The sequence below is a fragment of the Gracilinanus agilis genome, chromosome 1 (assembly GCF_016433145.1).
Source record: "Gracilinanus agilis isolate LMUSP501 chromosome 1, AgileGrace, whole genome shotgun sequence".
NCBI lineage: Eukaryota > Metazoa > Chordata > Mammalia > Didelphimorphia > Didelphidae > Gracilinanus > Gracilinanus agilis.
In genome coordinates this window covers 763,416,101-763,428,775 of record NC_058130.1, presented here as the reverse complement: position 1 = coordinate 763,428,775, position 12,675 = coordinate 763,416,101, and the positions used below count along the sequence as shown (strand labels likewise).

Here is a 12,675-nt window from a genome sequence, read left to right as displayed (position 1 = left end):
ATTACATTTCAGATGTAGTCTGATCAAGGCTCATCTTTCCCTCTAAACCTTCTCCATCTTTTATCTTTTCTGTTACGTAGAGCAACACTGTCTTCTCAGTTTTTTAGGCTCTCACGTAGCTGTCATCCTCCTCACTATCTCTCATGCCCCATATCCAATCTGTGGCCAACGCCTGCCAATCTCATCTGTTCAATACCTCTTGGAACACACTCCCTTCTCTCCTCTGACAGTGCCCCCAACCTTGGTACAGGCCCTCATCACCTCAGTCTTTTGTAGTAGCCTGTTGGTGGACCTGCCAGACTCAAGTTTCTCCTCCCTCCAAACCATCCTGCATTGGGCCACTAAAGTGATTTCCTAACGGGCAAGTCTGATTATGTCATTCTTTATTCCTTCCTTCCTTCCTTTCTTCCTTCCTTCCTTCCTTCCTTCCTTCTATATATATTTATGTATCTTTCTGTCTGTCCATCTGTCTATATGAATGTCTATCTCCAACTCCAAAGTATCTAGATAATTGAACATTATTGTGTAGAATGTTCCCATGACAGGCTTGTGATTGGTATCTTGAATTATTCATAATTCTTCCTTCTATCCATGTGGTCTGTAGTATACCCCCACTATAATAATACATCTTATTTGTTTCTCCTCCATTTTCTTCATCTAAAATGTTCTCTCTTGTGCTTTCTTCACCTAGTCCCTAGAGTTTCTCATGTGAATATATGAATCTATATACATTGATACTCCTCTTTCCTTTCCTTTCATTTTGGATAAGGCATAATCTTCCAAGGCTATACCTTAGACCTAGATTATTTCCACACCACTAGATTATTCTCTCCCACTGAGAGAGAGAGAGAGAGAGAGAGAGAGAGAGAGAGAGAGAGAGAGAGAGAGAGAGAGAGAGAGAGAGAGACAGGGGGGAGGGAGAAGAAGAAAGAAGAGGGAGAAAGAGAAGGGAAGGGGAGAGAGTGGGGAGGGAAGGAGAAAGAGGTGGGGGAAAGAGAAGGAAGGAGAGACACACAGACACTCTCTTTGCTCTGACATTCCCTGTTCTAAAGCCCCTTTCTACTCTGACATTGTGTCTGATGTTCTTTGTTCTGAGGTCCTTTTTTAGTTCTGAGATCTCTGTTCTAAGCCCCCTCCCAGCTCTGCCCTTCCCTTTCCTATGTCCCTCCCAGCTTTTTGTCCTGACATTCTGTCTAACATTGCTTAAGATCCTTCTCAGCTTTGCTATTCCCTCATCTAGGACCCTCCCAGCTCTGCATTCCCTGTCCTAAGCCCCCTCCCAGCTCTGCCATTCCACATTCTTAGATTCCGTCTCCATTTGTTATTAGATATTCTCTAAGGCTGTTGATTGATAAATAGAACCCACTGAAATATATAAAAGTTATTCTTTCACTGGGGACTCCTTACATCAGTGAAATCATGAATCTAGTTAGGAAAAAAAAAGGAGATCCTTAGCACAGCTGAGGAAGGAATCTCTGTTTTACAGAGAACAGAAGAGCCAGCATTTATAGGGCATTTTAAGATTTGCAAAGCATTTCACAATTATTATCTCATTTGATCTTTACAACGACCCTGGCAGGTGGGTGCTTTTATGATTCTCATTTTACAGATGAGGAAATGGGCAAACAGGTTAAGTCACTCAGTCAGGGTCACACAGCTAGTAAGTGCCTGGGGCTAGGGGGCTTCTTGATTCCAAGTCCTCTACTTTGCCTCACTTCTTTACTTCAAGCACGACTAGAAAGCTGAGTGGTTGGACTTGCTTCAGAGTTTCTCTCAGGAGGTGGAGCCAAGATGGCAGCTTAGTAGCAGTGGAAGGAGAATTTCTCTCTCTCTCTCTCTCTCCTGCCCCCAACCCTTACCTTCTGTCCTAGAATCAATTGTAAAAGCAAAAGAGCAGCAAGGGCTAGGCAATCAGGATTAAATGACTTGCCCAGGGTCACAAAGTAGGAAATGTTTGAGGCTAGATTTGAACCCAGAATCCTCCTTTAAAAACATTTTTTTTAAGTGTTGAGTCTTTTCCAGATATCATCTAGTTCTGGTAATCATGAAACATAAATATTGTCTAAAAGTCATCCACACGCTCACTGCCATTTTTTTCTGGTCCTTTTTGTAGGAGGAGAGGGCAGTGAGAGATCGGAATCTCCTCCAGGTTCAAGACCGTGAACAGCCCATTCCATGGAAAGTGCAGTTCAACCTGGGCAACAGCAGTCGCCCAAGCAACCAGTGTCGGAACTCCATTCAAGGGAAGCTTCTCATTACGGATGAGCTAGGTATGGTCCTGTCTCTCACCAAGAATCAGCTCAGCTACTCACGTGTTCCCCGTCTCTGAACCTTCTATTGTTCATTTGTAGAAAGAGGAAAATGGACAAGATCTCAGTTTCCCCATCTGTAAAATAAGGATAATTATACTCACAGTCTATCCCATAGAGAGGGTAAGTTGATGAGCATTTTTTAGGAAGTTCAGGGCACTGTGCTAAGTGCTGGCCATACCCAAGAAAAGCAACAGGATGGCTCTTGCCCTCAGTAAGCTCACATTCTAATGGAGAAGTCAGCATGTTAACAGCTATGAACGCACAAGGTATAAAGCATGAATGGCAGGCAATCTCAGAAAGGAAGGGACTACCTGCTGGGGGAGGAAGAGGAAGGCAGAAGGGAGATCTTGAAAATAACCAACAGGCAGAGATGAGAAGGGAGAGCATTTCAGTGGGAGAAGCCAGTGAAAATAACAAAAGTGGGAGAACAAGATGGCACAATGGATAGAGTCTGAAAGATGACAGTTCAATCTAGCTTCAGCCACTTACTAGCTAAGTGACCCTGGGCAAGTCACTTCAACTTGTTTGTCTCAAAAAAAAAAAATTACTAAGAATCAGGGAGACGAAGAGTCTCAAATGAAGGAAATATTTATTTAGTGCTTACTGTATTGTTCTGTAAAGCTCTGTGTTAAGTGTTAGGGGTACAAATAGAAAAGTTAGCCAGTCCCTGTTCCCAAGGAGCTTCGATCCTAACTGGTGTTTAATGTTATTATAATATAATAATAGATATTAAGTTTAATATTAATTGAAATTAATATTCAATATCTCCAAAGTATAATATTTATAAAGATTTATTAATATTTAGTGAGCTAGAGAAAACAAGGAGTGCTCACCACTCACGTAGAAGAGAGAGCGAGAGCGGCGTCCCCCAAAACTTAAATACAATAATGAAAAAGATGCACGTAAACACAAAGGAAAAGGGAATTTTGGGACAAGGGAGATGAAGTCTAAAGGATATAAAATTTTCATTTATACACTGGGGTGACAGTGAGTAGAAATGGCATTTTAAAGTAAATCAGCTTGGCTGCTGTGCCCTAAGAACCATGGGATCTTTCCATTGGATTTACAGCTGAAATATGGTTTACTATCAGATGGAGATGTCCCATGGTCCTTAGGGCAATTAGGGTTAAATGACTTGCTCAGGATCCCACAGCTAGGAATTGTGTTTTAATAGCTGAGTGGAGAATTGACTAGACTGGAGAAAGACTTGAGCCTGGGAGACTCACTAGAAGTTATCACAATAATCCAGGCAATAAGGGCTTCGACCAGGGGGTGGCCATGTCAGGAAGGATGGAGACAAAGGAGAGATGTTTCAAAGCAACAGATTGGATGTGGAGACATCAGAGAGAGTGAGGAATCCAGGATGACATGAAGGTTGTAAGCCTGGAGGACCCAGAGATTGGTCGTATCTTTTAATAGGGGAGTCAGAAAAAGGGGGAAGAGTTTGGGGGGGGGGGATAACAACTTTTTTGAAGATATTGAGTTTTAATTTGGAATGAGATCTGAGGGGCAGCAAGATGTCTCAAGAGTATAAAAGTGCCAGACCTAGAGTCAGGAGATCCTGGGTTCAAGTCTGCCCTAGCTGTATGACCCTGGGCGAGTTACTTAACCTCAATCACCTTGCCTTTGCTGCTCTTCTGTCTAAGAATTGTTACTAAGGTGGAAGGGAAGGGTTTAAAAAAAAGAGGGAAAAAATAAGATCATAGCCTCCATTGGAGTCCTCAGCTTGAAAAGGAAATGGGGTGACTGAATTCCAGATAGAGGAGATTTTGCCCAAGCATGGACCTCTAGTGGCCACATTTTTGGATCCCTCTAAGACTCACAAAACTCCCTTCTTTAAATTCGCTTTTCTTGCTTAACCAGTGGTGATAAATCATGCCAATATGCCGCTGTGAAAAAGCACGAGTCAGACACCCTTTCCCCACCAGGAGACTTCAGAACAGGGTTTCACTGTGGGTCTTTGCCAGGGGGGGTGGATGATAACTTTTAAATCTTATCAGTTGGACCCACGAGTCCCACAAACTGTGACAGTCGGTCTGGAGCTCTAATCACAGGGTTCACCTTGTTGAGAACGACCCCTCGAAATTATTGGTTACTCCTTTTCCTCGCCCGCCTCGGAGAGCATCCGAGGAGATCATCGGCTCCAGCTTCATCCTGGGATTTCTCTTTGGTTTTCAAGGTTACGTCTGCGAAAGGAAAGATCTGCTCGTGAATGGCTGCTGTAACGTCAATGCCGCCAGCGCCAGGCGCTTCTGGTGTGATGGCTGCTTGGCCAACGGCTGCTGTGGCGCCTACGAATACTGTGTCTCCTGCTGTCTGCAGCCCAGCAAAGTACGTCATCGTTGTGATGGGGGTTCTGAGTCACACCTGCCGTAAAGGGGAACTTGTGTTCTTTCTAGCCTTATTCCAGAAGTAGGGATTGTTCTTACACCTATTTTATAGATGCAAAAAGGAGGCTCCAGAGAGTCATGGTGACTCATCCCATTCACACAGCTAGTGTCCAAGAGGGAATTTTAATTTGGGTCTTCCCTACTCTTCGTCCAGAGTTCAGTGATGGCCACAGGTGCATTATTGGTTACTCCTTTTCTTCACCTGCCTCGGAGTAATTGCTATTAAATTTTTTAAAAAATTAATTTCCAGGGGGCTAAGTAATATTTTTTCTGGAAAGGGAGTGGTAGGCCAAAAAAGTTTGGGAACCACTGATCTAGACCATGCTTTGGAAGGGAGAAGGAAATGGGATGTCCGTGAAGAGAGCCAAAGATTAGGAGTTGGATGGATGAGGGGGCAGTTGTGTTCCTTATTGACCTTGGACAAATTGCTAATCCCTCTGCCTCAGTTTCCTTTTCTATACAAATGAAGAAACTGGTTGATCACTCAACTAGAGAGCATCATATGTATATATAATTTATATAGATGTATAATTTGATTTCTCACCAGTTTTATATTTTTATTTATATATTTGTTACATAAATGTATTTATAATACATATTATTTATATATTGCTTTATTTATATTTTTATTTGTTTATTATTGTTTATATTTATACATTCTTTTTAACACTATCACCAGTGACATAAATCTGTAAACCTTATATTGCCAGAGGAATCTGGTGGTCCACAGGCAGTGTCTGAGTGCCTGTTTCTCCCTGATCTCACCAACATGGAGCATTACCTTTGATTGTTTGTCAAAGATACACAGTTTGCATTTCTCCTAGACAGATCTCTTCCTCCTCTTTCCCCTCCCTCCCTTCCTGCCCTTTATTTTGTGAGTATTATTTAGACTCCTGCTGGGAACCTCTTTCAGAACTTGTTCGCAGTGACAGGAAGTCAATTCCTATAACCCGACCCATGTTTACAAGAAAAGAAGCTTGTTCCCAGCCAAATGGGTGGCACCAGACCATTGTGAGGATAATAGCATTTCTTTTAGAAAAGACATATCCTTAGCTTATGGCGCCATGAGATTTAGAGTTGGAGAATTAGAATTCTGACTGTGTGACTTTGGGCAGCTCATTTCCCTGGGTCTCAGTTTCCTCATCCACAGAATGAAGAAATTGGATTAAATAGTCTGATTCTCAAGCTATGACCCCCTGTTCCTTCCTGGGGCTAGGCTTCCTTGATCTGCTAGCATCCTACAGTTTAAACCTCCTCTGTTTCCTCAGCAATTACTCTTAGAACGGTTCCTCAACCAGGCTGCGGCGGCATTCCAGAATCTCTTCATGGCTGTGGAAGATCACTTTGAGCTGTGTCTGGCCAAATGCAGGACTTCATCTCAGGTCAGGAGATGGAATTGGGTGGGCTGAGATGGGATGGAAGAATTGGGGAAATCAGCTCTTTGGGTTGGGCTGGAGGTCAGGCTAGGAATCGAGATCAAGCCCAAGCAAGCATTTATTTATAAAGTCCTTCCGTGCGTCTCTAGTTAAGTGCTAAAGATTCAGAGACAAAACAGAAACAGGGTGACAGTATTTACATAAAAGTAGTCACAATGTATTTTTTAAAAAATTACAAGGCTTGTTTTAATGGCTGAGATTAGCTCCGTTCAATATAACAAGCATTTATTAAGTGTCTTTTGTGTAGCAAGGATACCAAAACAGATTGTCCCTCACTTCAAGGAGCTTCTAGAAAGGGGATTGGGATTGTCTTGCTTTCTCCATTCTAAACCTGACCTGTTTGCTATTCATTGAGCTTATAGGCATCCCATCTCCCATCTCTAGGACTTCACAGGCGATGTCCTCTCATGTCTGGAATGCCCAGCCTTCCATCTTGTTCCTCTTAGAATCGCTCACTACATTTGAGGCTCCAGATAGATGGAAGGCAATCTGGCAGCTGGAGAGACGGGGAAAGTTTAGCAGTCATAGGTCTTCTGTAGGGGAACCTTTTAAAAATTTAAAAATTTAAAATTCTAAAATTTAAAAATTTAAAAAAAATTAAAAATTTAAAAATTCTTCATCATTGAGGAGGCAAAAGGATCCTACACAGAATAGAGGGCTGTTTTCCCCCCCTAAAATCCTTACCTTCTGTCTTAGAAGTTATATTAAGTATTGGTTCCAAGGCAGAAGAGCAGTAAGGGTTAGGCAGTGGGGTCTAAGTGACTTGCCCAGGATCATACAGCTAGGAAGAACCTGAGGCCAGATTTGAAGCCAGGACCACCTCCTCTCTCCAACACTGGCACTCTATCCACTCAGTCACCTAGATGCCTCTTTACACTAATTTTTGTTGTTGTGGGAATGACCCTTCCTTCAATCCTCCTTCCCTTCCCTTTTTTTTTTTTTTAAACTTTTACCTTCTGTCTTAGTATCAATTCTAAGACAGAGTGGTAAGGGCTAGGCAGTCAGGGTTAAATGACTTGTCCAGGGTCACACGGCTTTGGAAGTATCTGAGTCTGGATTTGAACCCAGGACCTCCCATCTCCAGGCCTGGCTTTCTCCCCCATTTAAAAAAAAAATATATATATCTCTTTACGTATGCCTCAGTCAAGTAGCTTGTTAGCCAGTGGCCAGCCTATAGGTGCTGAGCCCCTCCTGACTTTGCCATGTTTGTCCTCAATATTGGACAGTCATCTGTTGTCAGGATGACATTTGAAATTCTTTCCAGCTTGGTAGAATCAATCTCAGTTTGTTTTCCATGACTGGAGCCTTTAAGAAGCAAAGGTCTCATGGAAATATAGAAGCAGAGGTCTCTTTGGAAGATCCTTCAGAAGGATTCCTTTATGAGGAGATATAAGAGCTATATTAAGCCTATTGAACATGGAGAAGTAAATATGCACATGAAAGATTTAAGGAAAAGTGGTCCTCCTCCTCCATTGCCATCATGGGAAATTTCTCTTCCAAAACAGAATCCACAGACTAGCATCCTTCAGCTCAAGTGTGGGGATTGGCCCAATATTGCCTGGAAAGAGGCTTTCAGGCCTGAGAAAAGTCTTTGTTTCCTGCCCTTCCCACCATAAACTCCATTAGCAAATAACTGCTTGTTTAAGGTTAGAGGAGAGTTCTGGGAGTTGGGTTTTCCTAGTAGCTGTAACTTCTTGGTGAGGGAGGCAGGTTAAACATAAGCAGATCTGTTCATGGGATGGTTGCATTTTTTTCAAATGTGTTTTTCCTTTCCTTTTTAAAAAATAAATCAAGTACATATTTTTAATAGTCATTTTTTAAAGAAAAAAATTGAGTTCCAAATTCTCTCCTTCCCTCCCACACCCATTGAAAAGGGAATCAACATCATATTAATTCTACATATCAAATCATTCAAAACATCCTCCCATGTTAGCCATGTCATGGGGGTATGGAGGGAGGAATAAAGTAAACTGATAAAAGTATGCCTCGGTCTGTACCCAGAGTTCATCATTTCTCTCTCTGGAGATGGATAACATTTGTCATCACGAGCCCTTCAGACTTGTCTTGGATCATTCGTATTTTGCTGAGCGTCGCTAAGTCATTCACAATTGATCATTGTTACAGTGTTCTTGCTGTGTACAGTGTTGCCCTGGTTCTTCTCTCTTCACTTCACATCATTTTGTGTAAATCTTCCCAGGTTTTTCTAAAATCTCAAAATGGTTAGGGAGTGCTTTCTTTTTTTAAAAAAAAAAATCTTTGTACCCCCAATACTTAATGATAGTGGCCAGCGCATAGTAGGTATTTAAGAAATCATTTGGAGGCAGAAACACCTAAGCTCAAATCCTGCCTCTGATGCATCCTGGCTGGGAAACTCTGAGCAAGTCACACTCTCTTAAGTGCTCTAAACAACAAAATCTTGTTGCACAGAAAATGCTAACTTGTATTTGTTGTCTTCACCGGAGAGTTCCTTTTACTAATACTGATCAAATCACAGGTTCACTCCCTAGTCTTCTCCCTACGCCTAAATTCCTTATATTTCCAGGCAGCCAAGTAGTGTGGCAGATGAAAGATGAAATGATGGAAGAAACAAGGGTTCAATCTTCTGAGCATGTTGATTTATTAAGTGATGCATGGCCCCTTCCTCAGCTTAGAGCTGGACTCCAAATCCAGGGGAGACAAATTGTTATACATTAAAAACAATTAATTAACAGTTCATTAAAAGGGAACAATAATTAAATAAAAATTTTCTGTTAAAAAATAAAAGGGAACAATACATTAGGCCAGTGGTTCCCAAACTTTTTTGGCCTACCACCCCCTTTCCAGAAAAAATATGACTTAGCGCCCCCTGGAAATTATGAAACTATTTATTGAACTCAGAATAGAATGTAATACAAAAAAAAGTGTGGCCATCACCTCCTCCCTGGATCGCTGCAGCACCCACCAGGGGGTGGTAGCACCCATTTTGGGACTCACTGCATTAGGCAATCTGATTTCCTATCAGAGAAAGGATTAGGGAGTTTCCATGTTGGGAGGGGATTTCCTGAAATAAAAAATTTTTTTTTTTTTTAAAAGGGGTATCCCACTTCCCCCAAGTATCTATAAATGATCAAAAAAACCCAGATGGACAATGATGAGAAAATCCCTTGCCTCGATCTTCAGATAGAACTGTATTTCTAGTCGCCATCCTCTTGGTCCTTCCTTAATGGTCTCCAAACAGCAGGTACAGGTGGTCCATTTTCCAGCCACCCAGGATGAGGTTCAAACAATACAATAAGTTTTTTTTTCCCCCCAATTCCCACAGTTGAATAAAGTTTCCTCACAGGACTTCTGTTGGACTAGACCCATCATTGAATAGAAAGGGAACTGAGCCAGCCCCCAAAAAAAGGTTTTTGAGCAATCAAAACCTTTAAAAGCAAGATTAAAAGGAAAGCAGGAAACTAGAGGAAAAAATTTACAGCAGATTTCTCTGATAAAGACCTTAAATATATAGGGAACTGAATCGAATTTATAAAAATATGAGTCGTTCTCCAGTTGACAAGTGGTCAAAGGAGATAACAGGCAGCTTTCAGAAGAAATCAAAGCAATCTACAATCATATGAAAAAATACTCCAGATTACTCTTGATTAGAGAGATGCAAATGAAAACAACTTCGAGGTACCACCTCACACCTGTTAGATTGGCCAATCGGATAGCAAAGGAAAATGGCAAATTTGGAAAAATTGGAGATGTGGGAAAATTGGAGGTCACAATGCTTAGTGGTGGTGGTATGAACTAGACTAGCTATTCTGGAGAACAATTTGCAACTATACCTTTTGATCCACTACTGGGTCTAGCTCCCAAAGAAATGAAAGAAAAAGGAAATCTGTGGCTTTTTTTGTGGTGCCACAGAATTGGAAATTGAGGGATACACTCATCTTGTGGGTGACTGAAAAAGTTGGGGCATATAATGGTGATGGAATACTATTGTGCTATGAGAAATATGGTTTCAGAAAAACCTGGGAAGACTTACATGAACCGATTCAGAATGAAATGAGCAGAATAAGTAGAATAGTATTTGCAGTAACAGCAATATTATACAAAGAACAACTGTGAATGACTTAACTGCTTCAATTAATGCAGTAATCCAAGACAATTCCACAGGACCCATAATGAAAAAGGGAATTGATTGAATCTGAGTGTAGATTGAAGCATAATTTTTTTATAATTCTTTTTACTTTTCTTGCCTTTTTTTTTTTTTGGCAATACGGCCAATACAGAAACATGTTTTGCATGATTTCACAGGTAAAATTGATCATTTTTTGCCTTTTCAATAGGTGTGAGGGATTGAGAGGGAGAGAATATGGAACTCAAAATGAATGTTAAAAAATTAATTTTTTAATTTAATTAATTTATATAAGTGAATTAAATAATAATTCAATTATTATTGTGAATTGTTATTTAAAATAAGTTATATAAATAAATTAAACAATGATTTAATTTTAAAAGTAATTTTTAAAAGAAAAACCCCAAATGACTGCTAAAAGAATATATTCCTCCATATGTCATATTCCCCTTATTTTAATTTTTCTATCTCCTATACTTAGCATAGTGACTTGCATCCAGCAGGTGCTTCATTAATGTTTGTTGAATCATCTTCCTAAATATTTGTTCAATTGGAATGAGAAGCAGCTATCAAGATGTCCAAAATCATCTATTTCCTTCCTCCAGATTGGAAAGTCTGGTCACGTTTGGCTCGTTCTCTTCCCTACCCTTTCCCCATTTATCCCCAGCTTTTCTCTCTCCCTCCCTCCCCTCTTCTCCCTCTTCTCATTTCTCTCTCTCACTCCCAATCATGGAGTCTCTCCTTTTCTTCCCCCACAGAGTGTGCAACATGAGAACACCTACAGGGACCCCATTGCAAAATACTGCTATGGAGAGAACCCGCCAGAACTTTTCCCTGCGTGAGGAGGAATGGTAGTGGAAAGAACACAGGAGGCTGGACCCTGGAGAAGACTTCATTCAGCCTGGCCTTGGAGTGGGGAAGGGTCTCCCTTCAGACTCAAAATGAGCCCAGGGGCTTCTGAAGACTTCCCCCTGCGGTGGGTGCTGGTCCTCTGCCTGCCCCCGTGGGAGCTGGAGGAGGATGCTAAAAGGGACCACGAGGACCAGCCACCCACTCATCCCCTGTGCCGGATGCTCTCTCCCTGCTGGGTGGACGGGTTCTCTCAGGCTATCATAGCTTGGAGAAGGATCCGGCCAGGTGGTTGGAGTTCCTCCAGTGGGGCAGATCCTCCCCCTTACCTTTCCTCTCTCCTCCCTTTCTATAAAAGGGAACTGGGAGTTCTGCCCCTTTGGATGGGCTTTGGGTTCGATGTTCTACTTGTGGCCTGAGCCCCGGCTTTGTATATAATTGTAAATTATTTATTGGACTGGTTTGGGAGAGTAGAACAGAGAAGTATTTCCCTCAGCCAAAACCTATCGCTTTTCAGCTTCTAGTCCGATGTGCCCCAGAGCAAAAGATTCGATTTCTGCCCACTCCTGTTAATTCAGAAGATCTATTGGTAGGCGTCCGTCGTTCTTCTTCAGGGGCTCAGACTTCTCCCACCAAGGACTGGCGGAAAGCCTTCCAGGGGAGGGAGGGAGGGACAAGCCCTGATGCTAAACTGTTCTTCACGTCAGCCGTGCCTGGTTCCCCTCAGCCTGACGTACGGAATCATCCGATCCCTCCCTGGTGAGCCTCCCGCGGGCCAGCTGGTCTCTCCTTACGTGTTGGCTCAGCCCCCGGGACTTAGGAGAACCGTTTCCCCACCCGGGTTTCATGCTAGAATCGTCCAGAAGTTTCTGATTCTCCACGTCCTGCCCCAAGTTGCTCCCTGGGAAAATCAGCCCCGATTCTGCTGGGCATGACGGAACTGTTGAGTGTGTCCTTGCTGTGTGTGCCCGTGTCTGGGGCAAACGTGCCGCCCTGCGCTTTCTGCCTCGCTTCCCTGCCCCTGACTGACGCTTGGGGTCCTCGTCTCCCAGCTCTGAGGGGTTTCCGTCTGTCTTTGTGCCCCCGGGGCGAGAAGAGGGGTGGCCGCTTCCTTCTCTGTCTCAAGACTGGTTGGTGCATCGCCGTGCCCAGCCTTGAGAGCGGCTCCAGCCTTTGGAGCCCATGAAAAAGGGGCTTTGGGGAGGAAATGGAGAGAGCACAGGTGTGGGAGTCCAGAGACCCGAGTTCAGGCGTCTCCGTATCTTGCTGTATGATCTTCTGGCCTCAGTTTTGCTGTCTGTGTAATTGAGAGTGCCTGATGGAATGATTTGTAGAATCCCTTTTAGCCTCGATTCTCTGTTCTAGCTCCGTCCTTCCAGCCAGCCTCCTCCCTGCCCACTTCTGATGCTTTCTCAGGATGTTGTTCTGTGTGTTAGGTGCCCCCTCCCCAGATTTGCCCCTTGTGCTAAGGGCCCCCCCAGCTTTGCTGCTTGCTTCAGATGCTAAATGCTCCCCCCAGCTTTGTTCTTGTTCTGTGTGCTAAGGGTCCCCCAGCTTTGCTGCTTGCTTCAGATGCTAAATGCTCC

At 42.8% G+C, this 12,675-nt stretch overlaps 1 protein-coding gene across 1 annotated transcript; it reads left to right on the top strand.

Moving 5' to 3' along the window:
- Positions 1 to 2,044: 2,044 nt before the first annotated feature.
- Positions 2,045 to 11,082, top strand: SPRING1 (SREBF pathway regulator in golgi 1). The gene is given in 4 exon segments (XM_044658821.1): positions 2,045 to 2,270; positions 4,492 to 4,643; positions 5,971 to 6,084; positions 10,999 to 11,082. Coding segments are annotated over 4 exon segments (576 nt in total).
- Positions 11,083 to 12,675: the final 1,593 nt, after the last annotated feature.